The sequence below is a fragment of the Vombatus ursinus genome, unplaced genomic scaffold, assembly GCF_900497805.2.
Source record: "Vombatus ursinus unplaced genomic scaffold, bare-nosed wombat genome assembly UNPS02014786.1, whole genome shotgun sequence".
Taxonomy (NCBI): Eukaryota; Metazoa; Chordata; class Mammalia; order Diprotodontia; family Vombatidae; genus Vombatus; species Vombatus ursinus.
The window spans coordinates 33,329,814-33,357,598 of NW_020954564.1; the positions used below are offsets into that span (position 1 = coordinate 33,329,814).

The following is a 27,785-nucleotide window of genomic DNA, read 5'->3' on the forward strand; positions in this document are numbered from 1 at the left end:
TGACTGATAGGCACTCACTGTTCTAGTTTTAGTTTCTAGTTCTTTGCTACTTGAAAAAGTGCCTGCTATAAATATTTTTGTATATACGAGACCTTTTTCTCTGTGGCTTCCTTCTTTGTTGTATAGCCCTCTAACTTGGAGTTTAAAAAGACAGGTAGAGGACGAGCTATCTCACCACCTATAAGGGATAGGAGGTGACAAGATAGTATAGTTGAAAGAGCATGGGTCCTAGAGTCATGGGTTCAAATACTGCCTCTGTCATTTCCTACCTATTCAATTTGGGGCAAATTGTCACCCCTCCAACAGGCCTCAGTTTCTTCATCTGTAAAAGGAAAGGGTTAGATTAGATACTGTCTGAGATTCCTTTGTAGTAGTAGATCTAGGATGTCTCCCATTTGGACTCTATCTTGCATATCATTTAAGACTCCCCCAAAGTATTTATTCTTCCACTTAATGCCTAAAACTCCCACCTCCTCATTACCCCTATCCCAAGGGGCTCTCCCTCCCTCTGATTAGAGAGAGTAGAGGATGAACAAGATTCCTTGAAGGATGTCACAACAGATCTATCTTTATTCAGTTACCAAGTCAATAGACATTTATGAGGCACCTATTATATGCCAGTTGTTGTTAAATCTTTTATTTTTTCACTCATCTGACTCTTTGTGACTCTAGGGTTTTCTTGGCAAAGATACTGGAGTGATTTGCCATTTCCTTCTGCAGCTAATTTTATAGACAGGGAAACTGAGGCAAACAGGGTGAAGTAACTTGCCCAGGATCACACAGCTGATAAGTGTCTGAGGTCAAATTTGAACTCAGAAAGATGAGTCTACCTGACTCCTGGCCTGGTGCTCTATCCACTGCACCACATACCTACCCCATGTCTATGTGCCAGATAATGTGCTTAAGTGTTAGATATACAAAGAAAGGCAGAAGACCATTCCTGAAGAACTCCCAGATCCATTTAAGGAAGGGGCACACGTAGCCAACTCATCACTTCCTACTTGTCTTCATTCCTCTGGCTTTGTTAAAAAACCATGAGCTGGGTTATCCCCCCTCTCCCTTTCAATTTCTTTTTTTTTTTTCAGTTTTGGTTATCTGATTTATTTTAATCCCAACTATACATATAACATACACACACATACACACACAAATACATGTAACAGGCAGTTGAATTTTATTTAACATAAACTCTTAATTTTTTCCCTTTTTTTCCTTAATTGCTATTTTCAATTTCAAATAATCTCCTTCTACCCTTTCCCCCATCCTTTGAGAAGGTAAGAAATATTATACCCATTATACATATGAAGTCACGTAAGACATTTCCACATAGACATGTCTGGGGGGGGGGGAAGGAAGCAAGAAAAATAAAGAAAATTGAAGAAAATATGCTTCAATCTGCATTCAGAGTTCATCAGTTCTCTCTCTAGGTGGATAGCACTTTTCATCATGAGTCTTTTGGAATTATCTTGGATCATTGTCTTGATTGGAGTAGCTAAATCTTTCACAATTGATTACTGTTACAATACTGTTGCTACTGTGTATAATGTTCTACTTCTGCTCACTTCATTTTGCATCATAAGTCTCTCATTTGATCATCCCAACAACCTTGGGTGGTATAGTGCTAGTAAGGTGGAATTTGAACTCAAATCTCCTTGACTCCAGGCCTGGCATTCCATCCACTGGGCCGCTTAACTTCCTATATTATATGGTAAATATGATAAATACAGAGAAGCATGGAAAGACTAGGGGCAGCTAGATGGCACCATAGTGCACAGAGTGCCGGTCCTGGAGTTAGGAAGACTCATCTTCCTAAATTCAAATCTGACCTCATACATTTACTAGCCTTGTGACCCTGGGCAAGTCATTTAACCCTGTTTGCCTGAGTTTCCTCATCTGTAAAGTGAGCTGGAGAAGAAAATGGCAAACCTCTCCAGTATCCTTGCCAAAAAAACCCTAAATGGGGTCACAGAGAGGTAGACATGACTGAAAAACGATTGAACAACAAATGGATGATGGAATATGACTGTGCTTTAAGAAATGATGAGCTGGCTGATTTTAGAAAAACATGGAAACACTTGCATGAAATAATGAAGTGTGAAATGAGCAGACGCATGAGAACATTCTAGACAGTAACAGCAATATTGTTCTAAGAACTAAGTCATTTTGAGTATTAAAAACTCAGATTAGCAACAAAGGATCTATGAAGGAAGATGCTATCCACATGCAGAGAAGGAACTGATAAATAGAAGCATGCATAGTATGGTTTTACAAATATACACATATTTGTGTCAAATGGTGGCCTTCTCTAGGGTGAGGTGGAGAGGGAGAGAGTAAAAAAAGTACACAGCAGAGAACAAAAGAAAATTTAGAAGGAAGCACAGAAAAGTAGGGTAGCCTTGAAAATAAGTTGTAGTATTTATTACATGGTTTTTCTTTTTTTAATTAATTATTTTTAGTTTTCAACATTCACTTTTATAAGATTTTGAGTTCTAAATTTTTCTCCCTCCCTCCCCTTTACCTTCCTCAAGATGTCATGTAATCTGATATAGGCTATACATATAACATGGTTTTTCAAAAAAAGCAAATGGTGTGAAATGGAAATTCATGGTTTTATATTTAATCCTCTTTTTATGTTGTGCTGCATACATGGAAATGTTCTTTTTTTTTTTCTTTTTGCATTTAAGTTCAAAAAGAATAAAAAATTTTAAAATACCCAACAAATGGAAAGACGTGAATTGATGAAGAATTAAGCAGAGCAAGGAAAACAATATCTCCAACAACTACAACAATGTAAATGGAAGGAACAACTACCACAAAACAATTGAATATTAATGTTGTGAAAATATAAAGAACTAGTTTTGACACAAAAGAAAGATATGAGAAGATATCTCTCCTTGCTCCTTAGCAGGGGGAAAGGGGAGTGTCTATGGATGTAAAATGTTGCATGTACCATCAGATTTTTTTTAAAGTTTTAATCAGTTTTGCTGAATTAAATTTTTTTCCTAAAAAAAATTCTTTGTAAATAAGGAATGGGTCTCTGGGACAGAAGGGTTGCGAGGGAAAATCTAGGTGGCAAGGTAAAGACAGAAAATATCAACAAAAATCTAGCATTACAAAATAAAAATGAATTTAAAAAAAAGAATAATATTTAGTCTGTTAATAAAGTCCAGTGACAAATGCTAAGGAAAAGGAAAAGAAAAAGGGAAGTAGGTGTATTTTTTAAGTTACTTTGGGAAAAGAAGAGGAACAAAGTGTGCTGCCCTGAGTTGTTGAGACAATGACAATGAACGACTTAGAGAGGGAGGGGCCCTCAACTCTTACTTTGCTGTTGTTTTTTCTGCCAAGTAGAATGGTTTTTGGTTTGGAAAAGGCAGCACCAAAGTTATGAATAAGAACTTGATTCACAAGATCCCAGAAGAGAAATTGCAAAACCTTCTATATTTCTGCTAGTCGTGTATTACTTTCTCAAGGTCACATCATTCCGCCAGGCCTGGTTCTCTGCCTAGCCATGTGACCTTGGAGAAGTTATTTCTTCTGACTGGACCTGTTTTCTAACCTGTAAAATGGGAACATGGATTAGATGGGCTCTAAGGCTATCTACACCTTTTGTTTGGGCAGCTAGGTGGCACAGGGGAGCTCCAAAGCCTGGAATCAAGAGAACCTGAGTTCAAATTCGGCCTCAACACTTACTAGCTGTGTGATTCTAGGGCGGCAAGTCACTTAACCGTGTTCGCTTCTGTTTCTCATCTGTAAAATGAACTGGAAAAGGAAATGACAAACCACTCTAGTATCTTTTCCAAGAAAACCCTCAAAAAAAAAATGGGGTCACAGAAAGTCTGACACGACTCAAAAAATGACTGAACAACAACTAAATGGGATAGTTTGTAAAGATATTATTATTATTACTATATAATTATTATTCCGATCCCGAGCAGTCCTAATCTTTGTACGTTTCTCTGCATCGCTAGGTCTCCATTCCCCCCTCCCCCCTTTTTGCCGGCCTTGTCAATTTCTCGGATGCCTCTCCCACCCAATGAGGCTTCTCCGATTCGTGACTCCGCCTCCCCAGCCCCGCCCCCTCTGCGCCCTGGACTTAGCCTGTTCCCCGCCCCTCGGTCTCTGCCCCTACTTGGGGCTTCCTCTTCCTTCCTCCTTCTTCCTCCTCCTTCCTCCTCCTTCCTCCTCTTTCCTCCTTTTTTCTCCTCCTTCCTCGGGCCGCAGCCAAGCCGGGCCGGATCGGGTGGTGAGTGGAGCCTACGAGGGTCCGGGAGGTATCCGGGTCGCCGCTGCCCGCCGGGGGCCGGGAGGAATCGTCCACTGAGAGCCAGCTCTGCCTTAGGGCCCCGCGACCCCCTCCAGGGGCAGCCCTGGCAGCGAGCGCCCAGCATCCCGACCTGGCCCCAACCAGGTCAGCGCCTCCGCCTCCCCAGGTGTCTGTCCCCCCTCCCCTGCCTCTCCACTCCCCCCTCCCACGGCCGAAAGTTTCCATTCCCTCTTCCCCTCCCTGGCCCTTCTCCCTCATTTCCTGGCCCCGGGTCACTTTCGGGTTTCTCTTCTCAAGCCCCTCCCCTTCCCAAACTTGGGGGCCCCTGATAACGATAGGCCAGACGATTACCCCCTTTGGGCCTGTTTCCCCACTATAAAATAAGGGAACTGAGCTCTAGGTTCTTGAGGCCCCTTCCAGCCCAGACATTCTTTGTGCTGAGGTCCCTTCCAGTTCTGACATTTTATCTCCTCAGAGCTCTGAAATTCTGTGTTCTGAGGTCTCTTCCAACCCTGACGTTATGTATCCTAAGATTCCTTCCAGTCCTGACGTTCTGTAGTCTAAGGTTTCCTCCACCTCTAACATTATGTTCTAAGATTCTTTTCGGCTCTGACATTTTGTGTTCCAAGGTCTCTTCCAGCCCTAACATTATGTATTTATTTTAACTTCTGACATTCTGTGTTCTAAGGTTCCTTTCAGCTCTGGCATTTTATGTTTTGGACACCTTTCTAACTCTAAATCCTGTGCTCCTGTGATAGATTTGGGTTCTCTGTGTCTCTCTAACCTCATCTACCCCCATCCCTTTTCAGATTTACTGGTGGTGTCACTATCACCAATTAATTCTGTTATTCAAGGGGCCTGCTTTGTAGTTGCCTGTTGTTAGCTTTTCTCCCCTCACCACTGGCATGCCAATGGCACGGAGGAGATAAATAATACCAGCCAGAGTACAGTAGAATTAAAAGGGTGAATCTGCAGCTAAAAAAATACTCAGAACTCATCATCCAGATGAAAACTGCAAAGGTTTGTTAAACATCCAACAAGTGCAGAGTTGATGTGTCAGAGATTTAGGGGATATACTCTGATCTATGCTAAGAGATATACAGCTTGGGGAGCTGGTAGGATGATACTGGGGAACAGTAACTCCTGAGCTGAGATATGAAGGGAAGGGATTGACAAATGGAAACTGTTCCAAGCAAAGGTGAAAGTGTGAGCTAAGGCTGGGAGTCCAGAGAGAGCTGGATCACCCAGGGCTGGGGAGGAGGAGTTTGTGAAGGCAGTAAGGCTGGACTTTGCACACAAAGTTATTTATTTTACATCTCATAATGCTCTCTATCTCTTGTTTGGTTATAAATTCTTCCCTTATCCATAGATCTGGCAAGTAAACTATTCCATGCTCCCCTAATTTGCTTATAGTATCACCCTTTATGTCGAAATCATTTACCCATTTTGACTTTTATAAAAAACCTCCAAATGGGTGTTCTAGCCAATATACTTGGCCAAGAGTTATCTTTCTAGTGAATAGCTCCAACAACATTCCTCCCCACTTCTGAGACCTTTCATGGTTCCCTATCATCTGAGAAAAACCTAGCTCTATGTTTCAATATCCCTACTAAAATATGGTGTGTAAATATAGATATATGATAACCAGGGCCCTCTATAGCCTTGCTTCACTTTTTCAGTTCATCAAACATTTACTAAGCTCCCTAATGTGTGCAAAGTCCAGCCTTATTGCCTTCACAAAGTCCAGTGAGGCTAGACAGGGCTTGCCTAGAGATAGTACAGAAGAAAGGAGGAGGATGACTGAGAAAGAGACTGAAGAAATAAAATGGAAAGTCCTTGGCTATGGTAATCGTCAAGACAAGCTGGTACTGACTAAGAAATAGAGTCATGGATTAGTGAAATAGATTAGGTACACAATACACTGTAGTATGACCATGCTAATCTAGTGTTTAATAAACCCAAAGATCCAAGTTTTTGGGGCAAGAACTCACTATTTGACAAAAACTCCTGGGAAAACTGGAAAGTAATTTGGCAGAAACTAGGTATAGATCAACATCTCATACCGTATACCAAGATAAGGTGAAAATGGGTAAATGATTTAGACATAAAGGATGATACTATAAGCAAATCAGGGGAGCATGGAATAGTTTACTTGCCAGATCTATGGATAAGGGAAGAATTTATAACCAAACAAGAGATAGAGAGCATTATGATATAAAATAAATAATTTTGATTACATTAAATTAAAAAGGATTTGCACAAACAAAACCAGTGCAGCCAAGATTAGAAGGAAAGCAGAAAACTAGGGGAAAATATTTATAGCAAGTTTCTCTGATGAAGACCTCATTTCTCAAATACATAGAGAACTGATTCAAATTTATAAGAATACAAGTCATTTCCCAGTTGATAAATGGTGAAAGGATATGAACGGGCAGTTATTAGATGAAGAAATCGAAGCTATCTATAATTATATGAAAAAATACTCTAAATCTCTATTGATTAAGGAAATGCAAATTAAAACAACTCTGAGTTACTACATCACACCTATCAGATTGGCTAATATACCGGAAAAGAAAAATGACAAATGTTTGAAGGGGTGTGGGAAAATTGGGACACTAATGTGCTGTTGGAGTGGTCGAACTGATTCAGCCATTCTGGAGGGCAATTTAGAACTATGCCTAAAGGGCTATAAAACTGTGAGTACTCTGACTTAGCAATATCACTACTAGTTCTATACCCAAAGAGATTTAATTTAAAAAAAAAAAGGAAAAGGACCTACATATACAAAAACATTTATAGCAACTCTTTTCATGGTAGCAAAGAATTGGAAATTGAGGGGATGCCAATGGGGAATGACTGAACAAATTGTTGTATATAATTGTGATGGAATACTATTGTGCTATAAGAGATGACAAGCTGGGTGCTTTCAGAAAAACCTGGAAAGACTCATACAAATTGATGCAAAGTGAGCAGAACCCAGAGAACGGTGCATACAGTAACAGCAATACCATACGATAACACCTGTGAATAACTTAGCTATTCTCAGCAATACAATGATCCAAGACAATTCCAAAGGACTTAGGATTAAAAATGCTATCCAATTCCCAGAGAAAAAACTAATAGAATCTGAATGTAGGTCAAAGCATACTTTTTAGGAAAAACTTTATTTTTGGGGGGTTTTTTGTCTGTTTTTTTTTCACAATGTGGCTAATATGGAAATATGTTTTGTACGACTGCACATGTATCAACACATGTATATAACATATCAAAATGCTTGACTTCTCAAAGAGTAGGGAGGGAAGGAGATAATTTGGAATTCAAATTTTTAAAAAATGAATGTTAAAAATTGTTTTTATATATAATTGGTAAAAAAAATATTTTAAAACAAACAAAAAAAGAAAGTGCTTGGTTAACGATTAGATGTGGGAAGAGAGGGAAAAATCAAAAATGACTGGGACATTTCAAAGCAAAAATTGAGAAACTTATTCTCAAACTAAAGGAAAATAACTTTTGAATTTTTCTGTTTGGGAATTCTCTCCCTTTTCCTTTCTTGTTCGCTTGGGTTCTCCCATGGCTTCTAGGGTAAAGAAGGGTTCTGGATGGTCCCTCTACAGACTGAGCCTGCTGATTGGATTTGAGTGGGATGGGCACAGTGCAGCCTGATGGAAGAGAAGACCAAGAAAGGTAGAGCATTGGGTTCAGAGTTGGAAGACCTGGGTTCAAGTTCCAGCATTGACACTACCTAGATGTATGTTGTTGTTGCTGAGTCATTTTACTCCTGTTGGACTCTTCATGACCCCATTTGGGGTTTTCTTGGCAAAGATACTAGAGTCATTTGCCATTTCCTTTTCCAGCTCATTTTACAGATGAGGAACTGAGGCAAACAGGGTTAAGTGACTTGCTCAGGGTCACACAGCTAGTAAATGTCTGAGGGGGGATTTGAACTCAGGTCTTCCTGACTCCAGGGCTCTGTCCACTTTGTTAGCTAGCTGCCCCATCCTAGAAGTATGACCTTGGGCAAATTACTTCCCTTCTCTGAGTTTCATTTTCTTCTGTAAAATGAGGGTAATAATACCAGCCCTTTCTACGTCATAGGGTTGTTGGAAAGAAAATCCTTTTTATATGTAAAAGTAATATAGAATTGGGAAATATTATTGTTATTGTTGATTTTGTAAATAAGAACTATCTGGGAAGTAGAGGATGGTTTAAGGTGAGGAGGGTTTAAGGTCTGGGAGAACTGGGAAGGGCTTTGTGTGGGTAACCTGGGGACATTTTCAGGTTTAGGTCTTCCATTTCTATTCCCCGCAAGTGGGTGAGGTTTGAAGAGGTCAGGATTAATCTTTAGCTCTTCCCAAGACTCATGTAGTTCACTTTTGCCCCTGTGGAAATGCCAAGCCTCTATGCCCTTGGCCAAGCTTTAGATTTACGAGAACCAGGGACTCTCTGGAGATCCATTCTTGCTTCTGAATAGAGAACAGAAAACCCTTTCCCCTACTTCCCTGCCTCAGATGAATACTTTGCCTTACAATCTCTCTCTCCCACATCCCTCACTCCCTTTGCAGTGGAGGAGATGGCCCTGAAGCTGGCTCGGGCTGTGGCAGGTGGGGATGAGAAGATGGCAGTGAGCTGTGCCACCTGGCTGGCAAAGCATCGGGCTCTGCTGACACTGCAGCTTAAATCAGAGGTCTCTCCCAAACAGGAGATCAAGTGAGTGCTGGACAGTAGACTGGGCAGAAGGGAGAGCTTGTCAGATTGTCTTGGGGGGGCGGGGATGGTACATTGATCTCTGAAAGAATTCTAATTACTGTCTCTGTGACCCTGGGCAAATGACTGTACCTCTTAGGGCCTCATCTAAGGCCTTTATAAGTAAGATGAAGGCTTTGGATGAGATGATTAGAAGTAGTTGCTAGGTGGTGCAGTGGTTAGAGGATGAATCTGGGCTCAGGAAGATCTGAGTTCAAATTCAGCTTCAGATATTAGCGGCATGACTCTGTGCAAGTCTGTTTGCCTCAGTTTCTTCATCTGTAAAATGAGAATAATCATAGCATCTACCTCCAAAGATTATTGTGAGGATAACATGGGATAATATTTATAAAGAAATTGCAAACCTTAAAGAGCTATGTAAGAATGCTAGCTATTATCATTATTATTATTATTGTTATCCTTTAAGGTCCCTTCTACTCATAAGTTCTGACTTTCAGATAGGATGGAAGGCAGGCAAGTATTAGAATAAGTTAACTAGGTTAAAAAAAAATGTAGGAAAGCTTTGGATTTTGTTATTTGTTCCTAAGGGAGGAACCAATGTGGGACAAAACTTCAGGGAGAGTTTATCCCAAAAAAATACTGAGAAGTAGGCTTGATTTTAGCTCAGGAGACAGAGAGGACTTCGAAGTCCGAGCCCTGTAGTGCTGTGCCAGATGGGATGCCTGTGGTCACTCTCCCTTAATAGGCTGTCAGTTCCTAAAGGGCAGAGACTTGGCCGCCTCTGCCTTTGCTCTAGCACAGACACCAAGGATGGGGTCAGCCTAACTTAGCAGCTAGCTTCCTTTCTCAGTTGGGCTGTGATGTGAGTGGTTCTGTCCTACATCTCTGGGTGGGTCTCATTTGGAGAAATGGTCCAGATTTGGATACTATATTTTAGTAGGGATATTGAGACTGCATAATGTAGTTGATATAAAGTCCCTTTTGGAGTCACTAGGACCTGGGTAGAAGCCCCTCTTCTGCTACCTGCTAGCTGTGTGACCCTGGTCAAGTCGCTTAATCTCTTAGTGTCCCAAACAACTTTGTAAAGAATATAATTTGTGCCACAGGAGGTGACTGTGTATTGGTAGAGAAAGTTTCCTTATTGGGGAAATACCTTATACCAATAAAAATCAGAATTCTAGGGGCAGCTAGGTGGCGCAGTGGATAGAGCACTGGCCCTGAAGTCAGGAGGACCTGAGTTCAAATCCAGCTTCAGACCAAACATTTGATACTTACTAGCTGTGTGACCCTGGGCAAGTCACCTAACCCCAATTGCCTAAAAACAAAACAAAAAAAATCAGAATTCTAGACCTCCCCCACCCTATTTTCTCCCAAAAAAAAAGTCACACTGTCTGAAGCAAGATTATGGAGATGAGGGAACTGGAAATCGGGCTCTAGAGGAGAGAGTGAGAGTGACAGAGACAGAGAGAATATGAGAGAATGAGAAAGAGAACAAGAGAGAGAGAGAGAATGAGAGACAAAGAGAATGGAAGACAGAGAGAGTATATCTGTCAGTCTGTCTATCTGTCTGCTGTGCTTAGAGATTAAGCACTCTTGCTGGGATGAGGCCCCACATGGGATGAACCATGTGACTTTTAACAAGAATGATGCCTTTCTATAATACCGTACTTTTGTGCACACCTTAGGTAAAGAACCTAAACATTCTATCTTCCCAGTGGCCCATAAGGGAGGCAGCCTCTAGAAAGGTTAAGAGAGGTCAGATAACTTGCCCAAGGTCACACAGCTAATGGGGCAGAAACAGGACTCAACCCTAGCATTCTACCTCCCAGCCCAGGGCTCTCCCCTGGGCAGCCAGCTGCTTGTACCCGTGGGATCTGTGACCTTGGGTGTCTGAGTGCGTATTTGTTTGTTCCAAGAAAGGTAGGCTGTAACTATGTGTGTGATTGGGTTACGGGAGAGAGGAGATCGTATATTATGTCTCTCTGTGTGTGGCCCAAACTTCTCTTCCCAGTGACAGCATTGTCTCCCCACAGGTTATGGGTGGGTGTGGAGGATGCTCAGATGCAGACTCTTCACATCTGGCTCATGGTGCGGCCCAACATGACAGTGGCTTCTCTGAAAGATATGGTATGAAGAGCTGGGGCTAGTGGCCAGGGCTGGGTTTGGTAGAATTGGTTTTCAAGGAACCAGAATGGGCTTGGTCACTGTAGCCAGACTGGATCATTTCCTCAACCTGAGGCTGGACCCAGCCAGACCCACTCCACAAGAGCACTGTGAGGTTGGGGATTGGGGGGAGAAGTGAAGGCGGGTGGGAAGCTCTTTCTCTGCCATAGATTCACTCAAAAGACTATGACTTTTTTCCCCTATCTCTGTTCCTCATCCTACCTATCCTTAACATATAACTCCCCACTGACCACTTCTCCCCTTTCCCATCCTCTTCCTTCCTCTCTCCTCCCCATCCCAATCTCCTTTTCTCTCTTTTCCCTCCTATCTCCTTCCCTCTCCTATCTTTCCTATCCCCTCTTTTCCTCTCTCTCCTTTTCCTCCTTTACTACTCTTTCTTTTTCTCCCTGCTTCTTTTTTCTCTCCTCCATCCTCCCTTTTTCCTTCTCTCTTCCTCCTCCTCCTCTTCTCCTTTCCTACCTTTTTTCCCTCTCTTTTTTTGTTTCTTCTCCCCACTGGCCAGGTCTTTCTGGACTATGGCTTTCACCCAAGCCTGCAGAGGTGGGTAATTGGCCAGCGGTTGCCGCGTGACCAGGACACACTGCATTCATATGGGGTGAGGCAAGATGGCGACAAGGCTTACCTGTACCTCCTGTCTGCCCACCACACCCAGCTTAGCCAGCAGGAGCTACAGAGGCAGCGGCAGCTCCGGGTTCTAGAAGGTAACAATTCTGGGGGCCAGTCCTGGGCTCTGGGACTGATTCCAGGGACAGCTGGAGGAAGACACAAGGGCATCTTCTGTTCTGTCCACATAATATATAGCTAGAATACATAGGTTGGGAGCCAGGAAACCCAGGTTTGAATCCTTTTTCTGCCATCCTGTGACCTTGAGTAGGTAACTTCCACTCTCTGGTCCTCTATTTCCTTATTTATAAAATGGAGGCAGTAATACCTAGGCCTTTTTCAGGCAGAGGGCAGGGGAATTGCAAAAATCATATGAGCTACTAAATGGATAAACCACGGTGAGGATGGCGGCGCAGGTGAGGGTGTCTCTGATGCCTCTTCTCCTTTGCAGACTTGGGCTTCAGAGACCTTGCTCTACAGTCTCGGGGTCCACAAGAGCCCAGAGCCATGGAATCTCAAGAAAAAGTCCCCTCTGAGGATACTGGAACTACTGCTCCCTCTACTGTGGAAGCAGCCCCTGATCCCTCTGTGGTAAGGGATTAACTCTGCTCCTGCCTGCCCTGTGGCCCTCACCACTGAAACCCCCTTACCAAGCCAACCCTCTTCCTGCCTCTGAGTCCCATTCATAGCATCAGTCAATCAAACCTCATTGTTAAGTGCCTGCTACATGCCAGGTGCTCTTCTAGGTGCTGAAGATAAAAATACAAAGATTGAAACAAAATGTACTTTTAGGGAGCTTAACATTCTAATAGGGGAGACAATGAGGAAGCGTATGTGTAGAATGCTTTATGTACATACAGATTAATTATAAAGAGAATAAATACAAAGCAGTTAAATTCAAGATATTTGGAGAGGGAGGGCACCAGCATTTGGGGGGATCAGAAAATGCTTCATGTAGAAGGTGGTGCCTGATTAGTGTCTTGAAGGAAGAATTCTATAAGACAGAAGTTTGGAAGAGGGGAATTTTTCTGGGGGGTGGGGGTAGATAATGAATTCATTTTTGGACAGGTTGAGTTTGAGCTATCTCTAAGACATCCAGTTTGAAATGTCCAGGAGGCAATTGATGATTTGGGACTGAAGCTCAGAAATTGGGAGAGACTGGGGCTGGATATATAGATCTGGGAGTCATCTGTATAGTGGTGATAATTAAACCCAGGGGGAATTGATAAAATCACCAAGAGGGAGAGTATATATAGAAACAAGAGAAGAGGTGCTAAGACAGATTCTTGGAGAACACTCATAGTTGGGGACTTGATATGGATGACTTAGCCAGAAAAAGAGATTGAGGAGAGTCAAAAAGTAGAAAGAGATAGGTAGATAGGTAGAAAAGAGAACTAGGAGACAGTAATGTCATGAAACTCCAGAGGATTTTCTCTATCCATAGCTACCCAAGCAAGAGGTATAGATAGTTGTTTTTTTTTAGGAGTTTAGCTAAGAAAAGGAGGAAAAACATAGAACAGTATCTCAGGTAGATGATGGTCTAGTGAAGGTTTTTAAAGGCTATTTTTGAGGAGTTGAGCATGTTTGAAAGTAGGAAAGGAATTAGTAGATAGGGAGAGGTTGATGATTCATGAAAAGGGGGATGATTGAGGATGCAGTATACTGGAGGAGATGAGGGGGATAGGATCAAGGGTAGCTGTAGAAGGCTTGGCATTGACAAGAAGGGTCACCCATTTGTCAGAAACTGGAGGAAAAAAAAGAGAGTGTGGGGATGATATCAAGGGGGTTTGAGATGAGGAGAGAAGATAGAGCTCACATTAAGTAGCCTCAATTTTTTCAGGAAAGTAGGTGGGTAGATCTTTGGCCGAAATAGCTGCCTAAACAGAGAGGCAAGCTGCCTAACTCCCCCAAATCCACTCCAGCAAAAACCTGAAATTCATGCCAGACTAAATCAAGAAATTCAATGAGATTTCTTCCACTCTAGAACTGCACAAAAAGTCAGCAAGCATCCTCTCAGCATTTGTAAAGAGGGCTGCCAGCTATTGGTAACCCAGTCCAGTAAGCCAGTGGAGGGCTAAAGATGTGTATAGTTTGCAAGGCTTTGTGTCTGGAGACAGCAACCACCAGGGTGCTTGTAAACCCAAGGAGCCCTTGGAAGCCCTAGGAGACAGTAGCAACCAGAGTGGTCCCTAGCATGTAGTCCTGAGATGCCATAGTGGGCCCTGAAGATCCTGTACTCTGAACCTTACAGATCCTGGGTTGCGGGTGGGGAGGGGGGTGCTTAACCCTGGGAAGGTGAAGTCAGCCCAGGAACTCAGGGAATCTAAAGAGGCAGAACACAAGAACAACCACCCTACGCAAAAACACAGCATGAGGTGAAGCCTGGCCCAAAGCTCCTTTCAGGAGCTGAAGATGGAAAAATGAGTAAATCAAAGAAGACACTAATCTGAATCAAAAATTATTGTGAATCTAGAGATCCCAAAAGGAGGAGCAGATGGCTCCATAACAACTTCAAGCACAGACTCAAGTTTATTAAAAAAAAAAATCATCTTCTACAAGGACTGCATGAATAGCTAGAAGAAATGAAGCAAGACATTAAAAAATGGAATAAAAGCTCTGGAAAAAAGAATTGGAAGGAGGATAAATAGTTTAGAAGAGAAAATGATAAACTTTACCCAAATAAGAGACTCTTTGTAAACTGGAATATACCAAACAGAAATTATGGACTTTTTTATTAGAATAAAATCAAGTGTTTTAATAGAAGAAAATAATGATATCTGATATGAAAGAACAGCTGGACTTGAAAAACAAATCAAGGAGAGATTTAAGAACTATTGGGCTCCCTGAAAACCATGTTTTGATGGGGGTGAAAAGCCTGGACATGTGAAAACTGTCCAGATCTATTAGAACCAGAGGGTAAAGTGAAGATATGAAGAATCCACTGGTCACCTCCTGAAAGGAATCCCAAAAGTCCTGGGAATGACTATCATAACCAACATCCAGGACCACCCCCCATATAAAAAAAAAAATGCTGCAAGTATCCAGAGAGAGTTCAGGTACCAAGGAACCACAGTTAGGACCACACAAAACCTGGAAGATTTTATGAAAAACTAGAGATCTTGGTTTGCAATATTCCAAAAGGCAAAAAATATAAGCTTACAACCAAGAGTATCATTACTATGAGGGGAAAATGAATAGTTGGTGAAATAGAGGATTTTTGAGCATTTCTGAGGAAAAGATCAAGGCTGAGTAGGAGCTTTTAAGTGCAAATGACAAAGGTCAAGAGGAAACCTGGAAAAAGTGTGTTTCTTTGAGTATTTGGAAGGGGCTGTGTATGATATTGTGATAATATTCCAAAGGAGGAAAAGAAACAAGTGTCTTTTCAGAACCTTAATATCTTCTAAGGATATTGAGGGAATTAAATGAAAAAACAGAGGTCTCCTAAGGGTAGATTAGTTCTGATCTGTGGATTTTAAGGGGGAGGGGCAAGGGAGAGTAAAAGAAATAGACTTACAAAAGGAAAAAGAAATGGGTGGAACATACTATTTCTCAGAATTGAGTTTGTGAGAAGAGCATACAAACATGGAGAAAGGGATGGAGGAAAAAGGAATCAGATAAACCTCACTTTTATCTGAAATAGACAAAGACTGAATGCCCACAAATGATTTGGTGTAGAAATACGTTAAACTTAACAGGGAAATAAATGAGGAGGCATTAAGAGGAAGCATAATTCAAGGGGGGTGATTTGGGGGTGGAGGGGCAGAACAAACTTCCTGATCCTGAAGGGGGAATTAAAAGGAAAAGAACTAGAATCTAAAGGGTGCCCATCAGTTTGAGAATGTCTGAACATTTGTTGTATCTGAATGTGATAGGATATTATTGCTCTGTACGAAATGACAAGGGGTTCATAGGGAATGTTGACTAGCATGACCCATTGTAGAATCAAGTGAGCAGAACCAAGATAACAGTGTTTACAAGAACAACACATTGTAAAGAAAAACAACTTTGAAAAACTTAAGAACTCTGATCAATACAATGACCCACACTATCTCCAGAGGACCTATGATGAAGCATTTAACCTACCTCCTAAAAGAACAGTGATGGACTCAAGGTACAGAAAGAGACACATTTTTGGTCCCGGTATCTGTGTGTATTCATTTTGCTTGACAATGCTTATTTATCTTAAGGTTTTTTTTTCTTTCGGTTTTTAAAATGGGGGTGGAGAGATAGAAGATGGTTAGCAATGCTGATGTCCCCCAAAATTCGGACCATCGAAACCTTTTCTAAAATGCATAGAAGACATCAAAATTCAGATGTTCAGAAAGAAACCCAGACAAGGATAGTTCTAAAAGTAATATGTGGAATTTATTATATACTTTAAAAATACTTTGAAATAGAGATCATGGTTTCATAAACAGTCTTTGTGATCTGCTGTGTATGTGAAAATGCTTTTTTTTTTTTTTTGGTGTCTAAGTTCAAAATAAAAGAAATTTAAAAATTAAGCAAGAAGCAACGCCCTTAGCTGAGAGGGAGAGGGATGAGGGAGGTGTGGGAGTCTTGATGAGAGAAGGTTTGGAATAACTTTTGGGGGAGTGAGACCGGGAATCAGTTAGGGAAGAATCAGAGAATTACATTTCCTTGAGACAGTACAGTGAGGGCTCAGTTGGGTAACATGAATTTATAATGTACCCAATCACCAGCCTGTGGACTTCTGGATTTCCATTCAGGAAGGGAAGAAATTAGCATTTACTAAGGCTTACTATGTGCCAGGCACTGAGTAGAGTGGGGAGTAATCTAGCTAGGGTTGAGGTTTAGCAAGGGATGAACAGTCATAAAGAGAAGGGATTAGAGAATAGAGCACAATACAGGAGAATTGACTGAAAAGGGAGGGAAGAGAGTTCAGTGCAGCGGTAACAATGGCTCGAGTAAGCCCTGAGGGGTTGGAGGAAGTGGAGGTCTGATGGAGGGGTAGAGGATTGATTTAGGAGGGTTGGAGAGATGGAATGTTAGAAAACTGTGGTCACTTGCGGGTAATGGTGGACTGAGTGTATGACCATCCCTTTGTGGCTGGAGTGGAGTAAGCTGTAGGTTGTGGGAACTGAGAGGACCGAGGTATTGGGAGGTTAAAAAATATGGATGTTGAAATCCCCTAGTATAAGGGTGGGAGTTGAAGAGCAGGTCATGTGGGCCAGGTGCTGAACTCCTTGAGATAGCAGGGAGAATGACCTGGGGGCTGGTATCCAGCAGCAGCCACCAAAATCTGGACTGGGTAGAAATATTTTATCATACCCTCCTTCCCTCTTCCTGCCCAGGCTGGCTGGGAATGTCCAGGGTGCACTTTTGTCAACAAGCCCACCAGGCCAGGCTGTGAGATGTGCTGTGAGGCTAGACCTGAAGGTTACCAGGTGCCCAGCTCCCACCAGCCGGATGAAGAGGAGCAGGCCCGGTTGCAGAATGAGGAAGATGCCCTGCGGCAGTACCACCTGGTAGGTCAGGGAGGACCCCAGAGTCCTCTGGGAATGTCCAGGCTGTCAGTCCCTCTGTTCCCCTCTTTCGAGCCCCTCAGAAGCAGATCTATCCCACACCAAGGAGATTTCTCCAGGCCCTTCTTGCTCTGACCATAACACAAGGCACTCTGCGTAAAAGAAATCAGGGTGGATTGAGAAGTCATTGGGTCCTAAGCCTGGCTGGCCGTAGGCTGAGACTTGTGGACTTGTTTGTTTTACACATTCTTCACAACGAAGGCTGCCTTCTGAGCCTGACCCTCAAAAAAGCTGCCTCAGGAATGGGCACCAGGAGACCTGAGTTCTAGTCTAGATCATGCCCTGAATGTAGCAATGTAGCATATTCTGTCTGTACACTGTACTTCTCTTAATACAGCCTGACTAGTACATCATAATACTGACTCATATTGTTGGAGCTTGTGGTCAACCCAAACCCTCAGTTTTTTTCACATATATTTCTAGGTGGCCAGATCTTCCCCATTCTGGGCAAGTGCAGTTTTGTTTTGTTTTGTTTTGTTTTGTGTGAGGCAATCGGGGTTAAGTGACTTGCCCAGGGTCACACAGCTAGTAAGTGTCAAGTGTCTGAGGCCATATTTGAACTCAGGTCCTCCTGACTCCCAGGCCAGAGCTCTATCCACTGCACCACCTAGCTGTCCGTGCAGTTGGTTTTTTGAACTGAAAGTCCAAGTATAGGACTTGGGTGGGGAAAATAGGAAGAATCCTGGACAAGAAGTTAGGACATTAGGGCAGGGGTCCTCAGCAAACTATAGTCTGGGGGCCAAATCCAACCTAACACCTGGTTTTGTACTATCTGCGATTTTTAAATAAAGTTTTATTGTATTTAAAAATACAGAAGCCAATTCAAAAGTAAGAACATGTACAAAAACAGGCAAATAGCTTGATTTAGTGCTTGGGCTATAGTTTGTAAGCCCCCTGCATTGGGATTTGAGTCCTTGGAATTACAGAGGCTCCTATGTGACCGTGGGTAAACCACTTTCATTTTCTCAGCCCCCTTTTCCTCATGTGTAAGAAAAAGGGTTAAAGGGTCTAAGATCCCATCAAGCTCTGACATTCTGTATTTCTTTAAGAAAAATATTTTATTTATGCTTTTTTACAAACATCACTGTTACTTCTCAATGTCACTAGCCCTCAGAGAATCTTCACTTATAGCTGATTAAGTAAAACAAACTGGCATACAGTGGCTTTGCCTCATTTCATATCCATAGCCCTGCACTTGTCCAAGGAGAGGAAGCAGGGACCTGTTTGCCCACCTCTCCTTCTGAATTAAGATTGGTTGCTGAATTTCTCAGAGTTCTAATGTCTTTAAACTTTTTTTTCGTTGTTGTTCTGAGCTTAATCACCAAAGAGTGAACCTTTCAGTATACAAAGAACAACAAAAAGGACTCTCTCTCTCTCTCTCTCTCTCTCTCTTTCTACATATATATATGTATATATATGTTCATATAAATATATGAACTGTTACATAGTTGTGGGTTTTTTTAATCAATTTATATTGATCTTTTGTTTTCACATCACCAACATGTTATGTCATTTTGCAGATATTTTTCATTATGTTATTGTGGTCTTTGTGTAGATTGTTTTATTTTTTTAAAATAATTGAGTTGATATCTTTTGTTTTTATGTTGCCTACGTTTCCCAAAACAGCCCTATCCTACACCCCTTTCCAGATAGTCATCTCTTATAATAAACAATAAGAAAGAGGAGGGAAATTTCATCAAAACTAATGAACCCATCGGAAATGTCTGATATTGTGTGGAGTATTCCTTACCCATAGTGCCCCACCTCTGCAAACAAGAGGGGTGGGTGCTGTGGCCAGGGGCCGAGCTTGGTTATCAAAATTGTTTCATGGCATTTAGTTTTGATTATTTCAATGCCACTCTTTCTATTTGCATTGTTGTAGTTGTGATGGAGATGTTTGCTCTGTAGCAGTTCATACCAGCTTTCCCGAGTCCCTCTGCATCCTTCATAGCCATCACTCCTCATAGGGCAATAATATTCCATCACATCCATGTACCATGATTTGTTCAGCCATCCTCCAGTCCTTGGGCACTCACCTTCCTTCTGGTTCTTTGTTGTCACAAAAAGTGCTGCTATAAATATTTGCGTAGGTGGAGTATCTTTCCAAAGCTCTCTCTTTGGCCTCCTGGTCTGATTTTCTCTATTCCCAAGTCTTCTTTGTCTAGCAGTCTTATAATCCTGACAATAGAAATTAGTCTGGGAAGGGAGAGGGAGTGGGATGTTAAGGGAAAATGTAGGCTGCCTAAGAACAAAAGATATCAATAAAAAACTTAGTTAAATGACAATGAAATGAGGCTATTCCTATCTGACTGATGCACAATGAACCCATGCTGACTCCCAGGTGATCCTGCTCCTTCCCAGGAACCTTAGCTCTCTCTCGATATGACTCCTTTCTCTCATTTGCTCAGAGGAAGCAGAAGCAGCAGGAGGGAAACTACCTTCAGCTCCTGCAGCTGGACCAGCGGAGCTTGGTGCTGAGCACGGAGGCCGTGGAGTGCCCCATCTGCTACTTGTCCCTGGGGCCTGGCGAGGGAGTTGTCCTGCGAGAGTGCCTTCACTCCTTCTGCAAGTACGGCCTGACTCCCTCGCCCCTGCCCTGCTCCATGCCCTGCTGATGGCCAAGCCCGGGCCTGGGGCTGGGAGGAAGAGGGCTGTCCCCCAGTGGAGTCCAGAAGCCTGAGGGGTTGGAGCAGAGTGTGGGGGTGGGATGGCACTACTCTGCCCTGGTTCCCAGAATCCCAGAATCTCAGGGAGAAGGGACCCAAGGTGACCCAGAGTCACTGGTGCCTGAGCAGGAACCCCTCCTACAACATCCTTGACAAGTGGTCATGTAGGCCACACTCTCACACCTCTATTGATGGGGAGCTCACTACTTAGAGAGGAAGTCTCCTACTCTAATTAGTAGGAAGTGTTCATTTATATCAAACCCCACACTTCTTACCCTGTAACTTTCCCTCCCATCCCCTCTGGTTCTTCGTTCTAGATTGAAGCAGTTGGAAGACAGCAAGTCATAGTCTGCTTAAATTTTCTCTTCTACAGGCTAAACATCCCGAGTGCCTTATAATAACAATAATAACAACTCACATTGCTGTAGAACCTTGAGTTTACAAAGTGCTCTCTCCATAACAATTGGGTGAGGTAGATGTTTCAAGTATTATCCCCATTTTACTGATGTGAGCACTGAGGCTTAGTAATATAGTGTAGTGACAAGGGTTTGAATTCTGCCTCTGACACTATATAATCCTTGGCAGGTCTCTTAACCTTCCTAGGCCTCAATTTTCTCATCTGTGAATTGGGAATAATAACAGTGCCTATCTCCCTGAGTGACCGTGAGGATCAGAGATATTTCTAACGTACTTTCCAACCTAAATGGGCTGTATGTTTAACTGTTATTATCACTATTATTGGTTTTGTCCTGATAAGCACTAATTAATTGTCTTGTCATGACTCCTCAGATCAGGGATTTGCCCCAGGTGTCCAGAGTCTAACTGCAGAAGACTTTCTCCTAGACCACACTGCCTTCCTTTAAACTTCCAGGGCCAACCTGGTCCCTCCTCCTCTCCTTATCTCCTTTTCTCCTCTTGCCCGCCTTTGCCAGGGACTGCCTTCAGGGCACAATCCTGAATAGCCAGGAGGCTGAGGTGTCGTGCCCCTACATTGATGACACTTACTCCTGCCCAGGGAAGCTGCAGGAGCGAGAGATCAGAGCGGTAAGGTCTGGTGTGGGGGGCACCTCGAGAGCTGAAGATGAGGGAGGGACCAGGGACTGTGGGGAACTCACAGCCTCTCTCTGTGGCAGCTGGTGGTGCAATAGATAGAGCACCAGGTCTGGAGTCCGGAAAGCCTGAGTTCAAATCCAACCTCAGACACTAGCTGTGTGGCCTTGGGCAAGTCACTTAACCTCTGTGCCTCAGCTTCCTCACCTGTAAAATAAGGATAATAATAGCATTTGCCTCTCAGCATTTTTGTAAGGATCAAATGAGATAATATTTGTAAAGTGCTTAGCACAGTGCCTGGCATGTAGTTAGCCTTATAGAAATGTTAACTATCTTTATTATTTTTTTATTACCTGTGGTACTAGTGCCTGATCATTAGTTGTGATTAGAGCCCTGAATAGAGACAGAGAGCAAAGACCTAGACCTCTCCCTTGTCCTCAGGGAGCTCGTGGTCTTGCTGGGGAGACAAGACACACACAGGAGGACAGAGTCCAGTTAAGGGCTAAAGGTGTATGAGTCATAGTCAGGGCTGTGGGACCTCAGGGGGAGGAGAAGTCACTGGAAACAAGTGGTCAGGGATGACTCCCTGGAGGAGGGATATCCCAAGCTGGGTCTTGAATGAATAATACTCACAGAGGAGAAGGAAGGTATCCTAGGCTAGTAATTCAACCGAGTATTATAGAATTCTAGAATCTCAGAGCCTGAAGGGAACTCAGAGATCATTTAGTCAGGAGCTAATGTCCAGAGTCTAACTGTAGAAGGCTTTCTGCTAGGTATACGGTGAAAGGAGCCGTGGATTTGGAATGGATTTAAGACCTAGGCTTACTTAAATTCTGGCTCTGCTGCCTACTATTTGAGTAAATCACTTCAATTCTCTGGGCTTCAGTTTTGTCATCTGTAAAGTGGGGACGGAGGGTCAAGTTAGATGGCCTTTTAAGGTTCCTTCCAGCCCTAAATCTGTGTTCCTGTGATTCTTACGATATTCTTGACAAGTAGCCATCCAGCCTTCACTGGAAGAGCTCCCAGGATGGGGATGCCCTTTCTCCTGAGGAAGCCTTTGGGACAGCATTGAAATGTCAAGTTACAGATTAATGGAGACCTCAGAGGTGGGTGGAGTTAATCTGGGAGGGCTTCCTGGATGGGTGACTGTCGAGAGGATGCTAGGAAGAGGCAGAGAGAAGGTGTCCGGGGCAGGCGGTCCCCCCAATGAGGGTAAGTTGTGATGGCAGCTCCTGAGCCCGGAGGACTATCAGCGTTTCCTGGACCTGGGCATCTCCATTGCCGAGAACAGAAGTGCCTTCAGCTATCACTGTAAGACCAATGACTGCCGAGGCTGGTGCTTCTTTGAGGATGATGTCAACGAGTTCACTTGTCCTGTGTGTGGGCACATTAACTGTCTGCTCTGCAAGGTCAGGATCCCAACCCCACCCCCACATCCCACGTCCAGCCTGGGAGGGGTCAGACGATCTTTCAACCCAACACACCCAACCTCCAACATCCCCAGACCCAATCCTGCCCTGATGCCTGCCAACCACCTCCCCTGCCCGTACCCATTCAGGAGACTGTTAAAGGGAGGCTAGATTGCCCAGTTCATCCCTCCTGTGTTTGGGGAGTGGGAAAGGAAAAAAAAGCTAAGCCTGTTTCCTACTCAGGGAAGATCAGAAGCTTCATCTTCATGTAACCAGAATCCATTTCGTAATTGGAGGAGCTGAAGCCCAGAGTTAAGGGGAGGGAGGGCAGAGGGACAGGATGAAGTGAGGCCTAGGGCCTTGGCCCAGAGGAAGCCGAGGCCCCATAGTTTACCATGACAAATACAGATGGGGCATTTACGGTAGGAGCCAGCAAGACAAGTGGTTCTGTTAGCTGGTATCAAAGTGAAACAATGCCACCAGCAGAGCTCTAGGGCAGGGGTTCTCAACCTGGGCGCTGTGACCTTGTTTTGAAAATATCTTGGTAACTATTTCAAAATAATTTGTTTCCTTGTAATCCTGTGGGATTTTATTTTATGTATTTAACAACATTCTGAGAAAGGCTTCACCAGACTGCCCAAATGGAGTCCATGATACACAAAAAGCTTAATAACCCTTGGTTAATAAGCCTGAGAAGTTGTACATCATGGCTGGGGAAGCCCAGGGCCCTTGAGGAATGAACTGACTGAGGAAGTTGGGGGAAGAGATCTGAAAAAAGAGCCGCTGGTGGGAGCTGGGCCACTGGAGGTGTCCGACTGGCCACAGCATACGGGTTACAGCTAGGGGCGCGTCCCGGCCCCAGGGCTTTTCCTACTCAGCAGAATGTCTTTCGGAGGCCTGAGAGCTAGGATGTCAGACTAGAAGAAGGAGCGGCCAGCTTCCAGGGGCACACTCTGATCCGACGCTCCCCTCCACCCACAGGCCATTCATGAGAACATGAACTGTAAGGAGTACCAGGATGACCTCGCCCTGAGGGCGCAGAATGATGTAGCTGCCCGGCAGACCACAGAGATGCTCAAGGTGAGGGGGTAGATGGGCCCAGCGTAGCTTATCTCTTAAGGCCTCTCCCAGCTCTGATGTTTCTGACATTCTAAGAATCTTCCCCTCAGTCCTAGTCCCTTCCCCTGTCCAGGCCAGTTTTTCTATCTGTAGCAGGAGAGGGGTTAGACTCAATGGTCCCCAAAGTCCTTTCTGGTTCTAAAATGCAATGATTCCATTCAGGGAAGAAATGGAATTTGAACTCGGCCTTGGAGGGTGGGTAGGCTCTGGGTAATAACAATTAAGGCTCACATTTCTGAAAGTGCTTTAAGGCTTACAAAGCACTATCCTCACAACTGCCTTGTGGGGTGGGTAGTGCAAGGATCCTCATTTTATAGATGAGAAAAGTAAGGTTCAGAGAAATTAAATGATTTGCACCATGTTCACATCATAGGCAGGGCTTGAGCTCTGGTATTCCAATATATGAAAAACTAGGGAGCTGGGGCTAGTAAAACTGGTGAGAGGAATAGCATGAGCAAAGGAGGGGAGGTAGGAATTAAAATTAATTCATTAAAAACATAGGTGACATAGGGGAGAGGGCACTGTATTTAGAGTCAAAAGACTTGGGTTCTAAAGATAACTCTGTTAGCATGGGATTTTACACAATCTGTCTGATCTTGGACAATTTGCTTCTCCTTTCTGAGCCTCACTTTCCCCATCTCTAAAATGAGATGGTTGGACTGGATGATAATAATAGCTGACATTTAACAGCACTTCAAGTGTTTATCAAGCGCTTTACAAATATTATCTCATTTAATCCTCACAATAACCCTGGGAGGAAGGTGCTGTTACTATCCTCATTTTACAGATGAGGAAATTAAGGCAGATGGTGGTTAAGTGACTTGCCCATGGTCACACAACTAACAAGTGTCTGAGGCTGAATTTGAACTCGGGACTTTCTGATTAGATCTAACACTCTGCCCACTGTATCACCCAGCTGCCTCTTGAGAGCTGAGGCTTCTTCTAGCTTTAAATCCTGCAGTCTTATGAAGCTTTGTGTGAGGTCCTGTGCTTGGAGCCAAGAAAGATAGAGAGTTATAATCCTTGTTCTACATGAGTATGAAATCAAATAGAGGAGAATGAATTATGTACATAAATAATTAGAATACCAGTTAGGCTTTGTGATAGAGGCCTAGGTCATTCAGAGAGGCCTGAGAAGCTTAAGGAAGAAGGGATCACTTCCAGCTGGGAGGAATCAGGGAAGCCTTCCTAGAGGAAGTGGTTATGATCTGAGCGGTGAAGGATGGCCATGAACCTGGCAGTGAGACGGATGGGGAAGACCAGGCCAGCGAGGGGAGAAGTGCTAGAATTGTCCACTACCCTCATTTCCAGACGAAGAGCTGGATGGGACTAGTCGGTCGAAGGTGGAGCTGTGGGTGCCTGTGCCTTCTGTGGGCAGTGGAACTGCTGGCAGCCTAGTGGAGACCCCTGGGACTGGAAATCAGGAGACTTGGCTGGCTTCTAGTCTACACTGCCACTCACTCTCAGTGTGACCCAGGCTAGGTCACATTCCATTTCTGGACCTCAGTTTCCTTATCTGGAAAATGGAGACCATCATCATCAGACTCACAATTAGGGCAGTGTGATCAGAGCTTTGGCCTAGGGCATCAAAATTTAGTGGTTGTATCTCTTCAACAGGTAGAAACAACTGAGCTCAGCTCCTAGTTTAGCAAAAATTATTAAAAAATTATTAAAATTATTAAAATTAAGAAGCCAGGTAGAGCACTTCCTTCTCCTTCTCTTTCTCCCTCACCCCAAATGAATTTCTCCCTGCCGTGGTCCCACCCTGTCCCCTGTAACTGTGGCAACCTCCCCAGCTCCAGCATCGTAGTGGTAGGATCTGAGGCTCATGGGGGTCAGGTGATCTTGCCTGGAGGTCTGTCCATCGTCTTCCTCCTTCTACGTACCCTGTCCCTTCCCCCAGCTGAATCAGCCAGGGCCACATTTTGTGGTGTCTTCTCAGAGGGAAGTAGCATTTCTGGTTCTGACTCTGGTAGCGCTCATATAACCTCACCTCACAGGGCCATTGTGACAGAGGCACTTTGTGTGACACCATAGAAGAGGGAGCCTTTGTTTTCAGCCATCTGGCGACGCTAACAGCCAGACTCTCTGTTACTCTGATTGCCGGTAGCTGATGCTGCAGCAGGGCGAGGCCATGCACTGCCCTCAGTGCCAGATTGTGGTGCAGAAGAAGGATGGCTGTGACTGGATCCGCTGCACAGTCTGCCACACGGAGATCTGCTGGGTTACCAAAGGGCCACGCTGGGGCCCTGGAGTGAGTCCTGGGCCCTGGGGGGGGCAGGGAAAGGGGCTTCCGAGGGCCCAGGAACCTGGTGGGGAGAGTGCTGGGGAGGCCAGGTATGCCCACATGACTCTTGTAGAAGTCATATCCCAGGAAGTCCAGGTCTGATTAACCGTTGAAGCAGGTATGCCCTTGTGTTTCTAAGACTGATAGACCCTTGGAGTGGGTGGGCCTTGAGGGGGTCTCTATGCTCTGTACTCAGCTGGCTTTCAGCAAGTGCTGTGTTGTACAGAGCCCCCGTCTCAGCAACATCCCTAGGTGAGTACTTGAGACGTAGGCAGAGAGGAAGCCACCTTGTCATGCCCTTTCTCATTCCTGTCCCTCCTTTCTAGTGTGGTCATCTCCCTAAAGTTCTCTCTACCCTCTGCTAATTAGGGCCTTGGGGATACCAGTGGGGGCTGCCGCTGCCGGCTGAATGGAATCCCCTGCCACCCCAGCTGTCAGAACTGCCACTGAGGAGCCCCTGAGGAGGCACAGAGCAGATCCTGGCCATGACAGCACAGCCACCCAGGCCACCAGGGCAAAACCAGCCCTCGGGGAACTGATCTTCCCAGCAGACATCCCCAGCCCTCACGTCCCGTCCTGCCCAGCACCACAGGCCCCCGGTGGGGCTGCCCATCCCAGCATAGATCAGGGATGATGCGGATGTGGATCCTGGGGGAGGCTTGGAGTGGGAAACTTGCCTTCCTGTGCTACCAAAAGGCCATCACTGGGGAGGAACCACAGTCCCCAGTGACTCTTGAAGGTGTGAGTTCATTGCAGTGCCTTTGTTTCTTTGGCAACTTTTGGCCAGCCTTCAGTAGAACAGACCTGCAGTCCCCTTCTCTGCTGCTATTGCTACCATTGTCTGGCTCTTGGCTTTAACCATGCTCTGGGTAGCCAACAACATTGAGGCTACCCACCCTGAGCCTTAATCACCTACAGACTTCCCAGCCAGGACAGAGTCACCCATAGGCTGGCCATCTACCGCCTACATGCCGGTAGCTCACAGGGAATCATTACCTTGGACCAGGCACAGAGGGGTTTTCCTTTTTCCCTGCTGCCAGGGTTTATAGACCAGCCCATAGTTGAGTGGGAGGCTCCTCACTTGTACTGGGCCCCTGGATTACTGAGGGAAGAGAGGTGTCCTCTGCATGGGGTAAAGCACCTTGGACTTGTGTGTTCACATTAAAGTTTTCTTTGAGGAACGGGAAGCCGTCATCTTTAAATGATATGTGCCAGCTCATCTGGGGTAACCCTTGGAAATACCTCTAATGGTCAAGGTTTTTTTTTTAAAACTTAACCCTAAATATACCTCAATGCAACTTCTTCTATCCCATCTCTACTCCTGCCCTTTGGGGCTGTTGAACAAAGGAAGTGCATTGATCATGATCCCGGAGCAAGTTAACAGCATAGGTGCATCTAGGCACTTGCCTTTTCTACGTTACACTTTCTCCCCCTCCCAAGGTCTGTATGTTTTGCTCTGATCATTGCTTGTCTATTGTAATAGCGGATATTAACATAGCACAATGGTGTGTTTATAATATTATTTTTTAAATTAATTAATTTGTTTTTGGTTTTCAACATTCACTTCCATAAGCTTTTCAGTTTTGTTTATGATATTCTAAGAAGCAAGAATCTTCCCTGACTGTAGTATCTCTGACGAGTGGTCAGATTGTACTTAAAGACTAACAGAGAACTCACTACCTCCCAAGGTAGCCCATTGCACTTTTAGACAGCTCCAATACTTTTTCTTCACATGAAGTTGAAATTTGCTTCCTACCCATTGCTTCTCATTCTTCCCTCTTCCACAAGGTGTGGTCGCTGAGTCATTTTCAGTTACGTCCGACTCTTCCTGACCCTTTAAGGGGTCTTCTCGGCAAAGATACTGCAGTGGTTTGCCATTTCCTTCTCCAGATGAGGAATTGAGGCAAACGGGGTTAAGTGACTTGCCCCGGGTTCATGCAGCTGGTGAGTGCCTGA

At 44.1% G+C, this 27,785-nt stretch overlaps 1 protein-coding gene across 4 annotated transcripts; it reads left to right on the forward strand.

Moving 5' to 3' along the window:
- Nucleotides 1–4,120: 4,120 nt before the first annotated feature.
- On the forward strand, nucleotides 4,121–27,016 carry LOC114046947 (ranBP-type and C3HC4-type zinc finger-containing protein 1-like). Of its 4 annotated transcripts, none has more exons than XM_027867583.1 (13): nucleotides 4,121–4,430; nucleotides 7,846–7,948; nucleotides 8,827–8,971; nucleotides 11,002–11,095; nucleotides 11,655–11,853; nucleotides 12,207–12,346; nucleotides 17,068–17,241; nucleotides 19,707–19,867; nucleotides 20,897–21,008; nucleotides 22,244–22,423; nucleotides 23,405–23,503; nucleotides 25,653–25,796; nucleotides 26,199–27,016. In XM_027867583.1, the coding sequence occupies exons 2-13, from the start codon at nucleotides 7,927–7,929 to the stop codon at nucleotides 26,277–26,279; spliced, it is 1,551 nt and encodes a 516-aa protein (XP_027723384.1). In that variant the 5' UTR covers nucleotides 4,121–4,430; nucleotides 7,846–7,926; the 3' UTR covers nucleotides 26,280–27,016. The 4 variants fall into 4 exon arrangements, with proteins under 4 accessions (XP_027723384.1, XP_027723383.1, XP_027723385.1 ...); XM_027867582.1 differs by having other exon boundaries at nucleotides 4,121–4,408; XM_027867584.1 differs by having other exon boundaries at nucleotides 4,121–4,243.
- The last annotated feature ends 769 nt before the right edge of the window (nucleotides 27,017–27,785 follow it).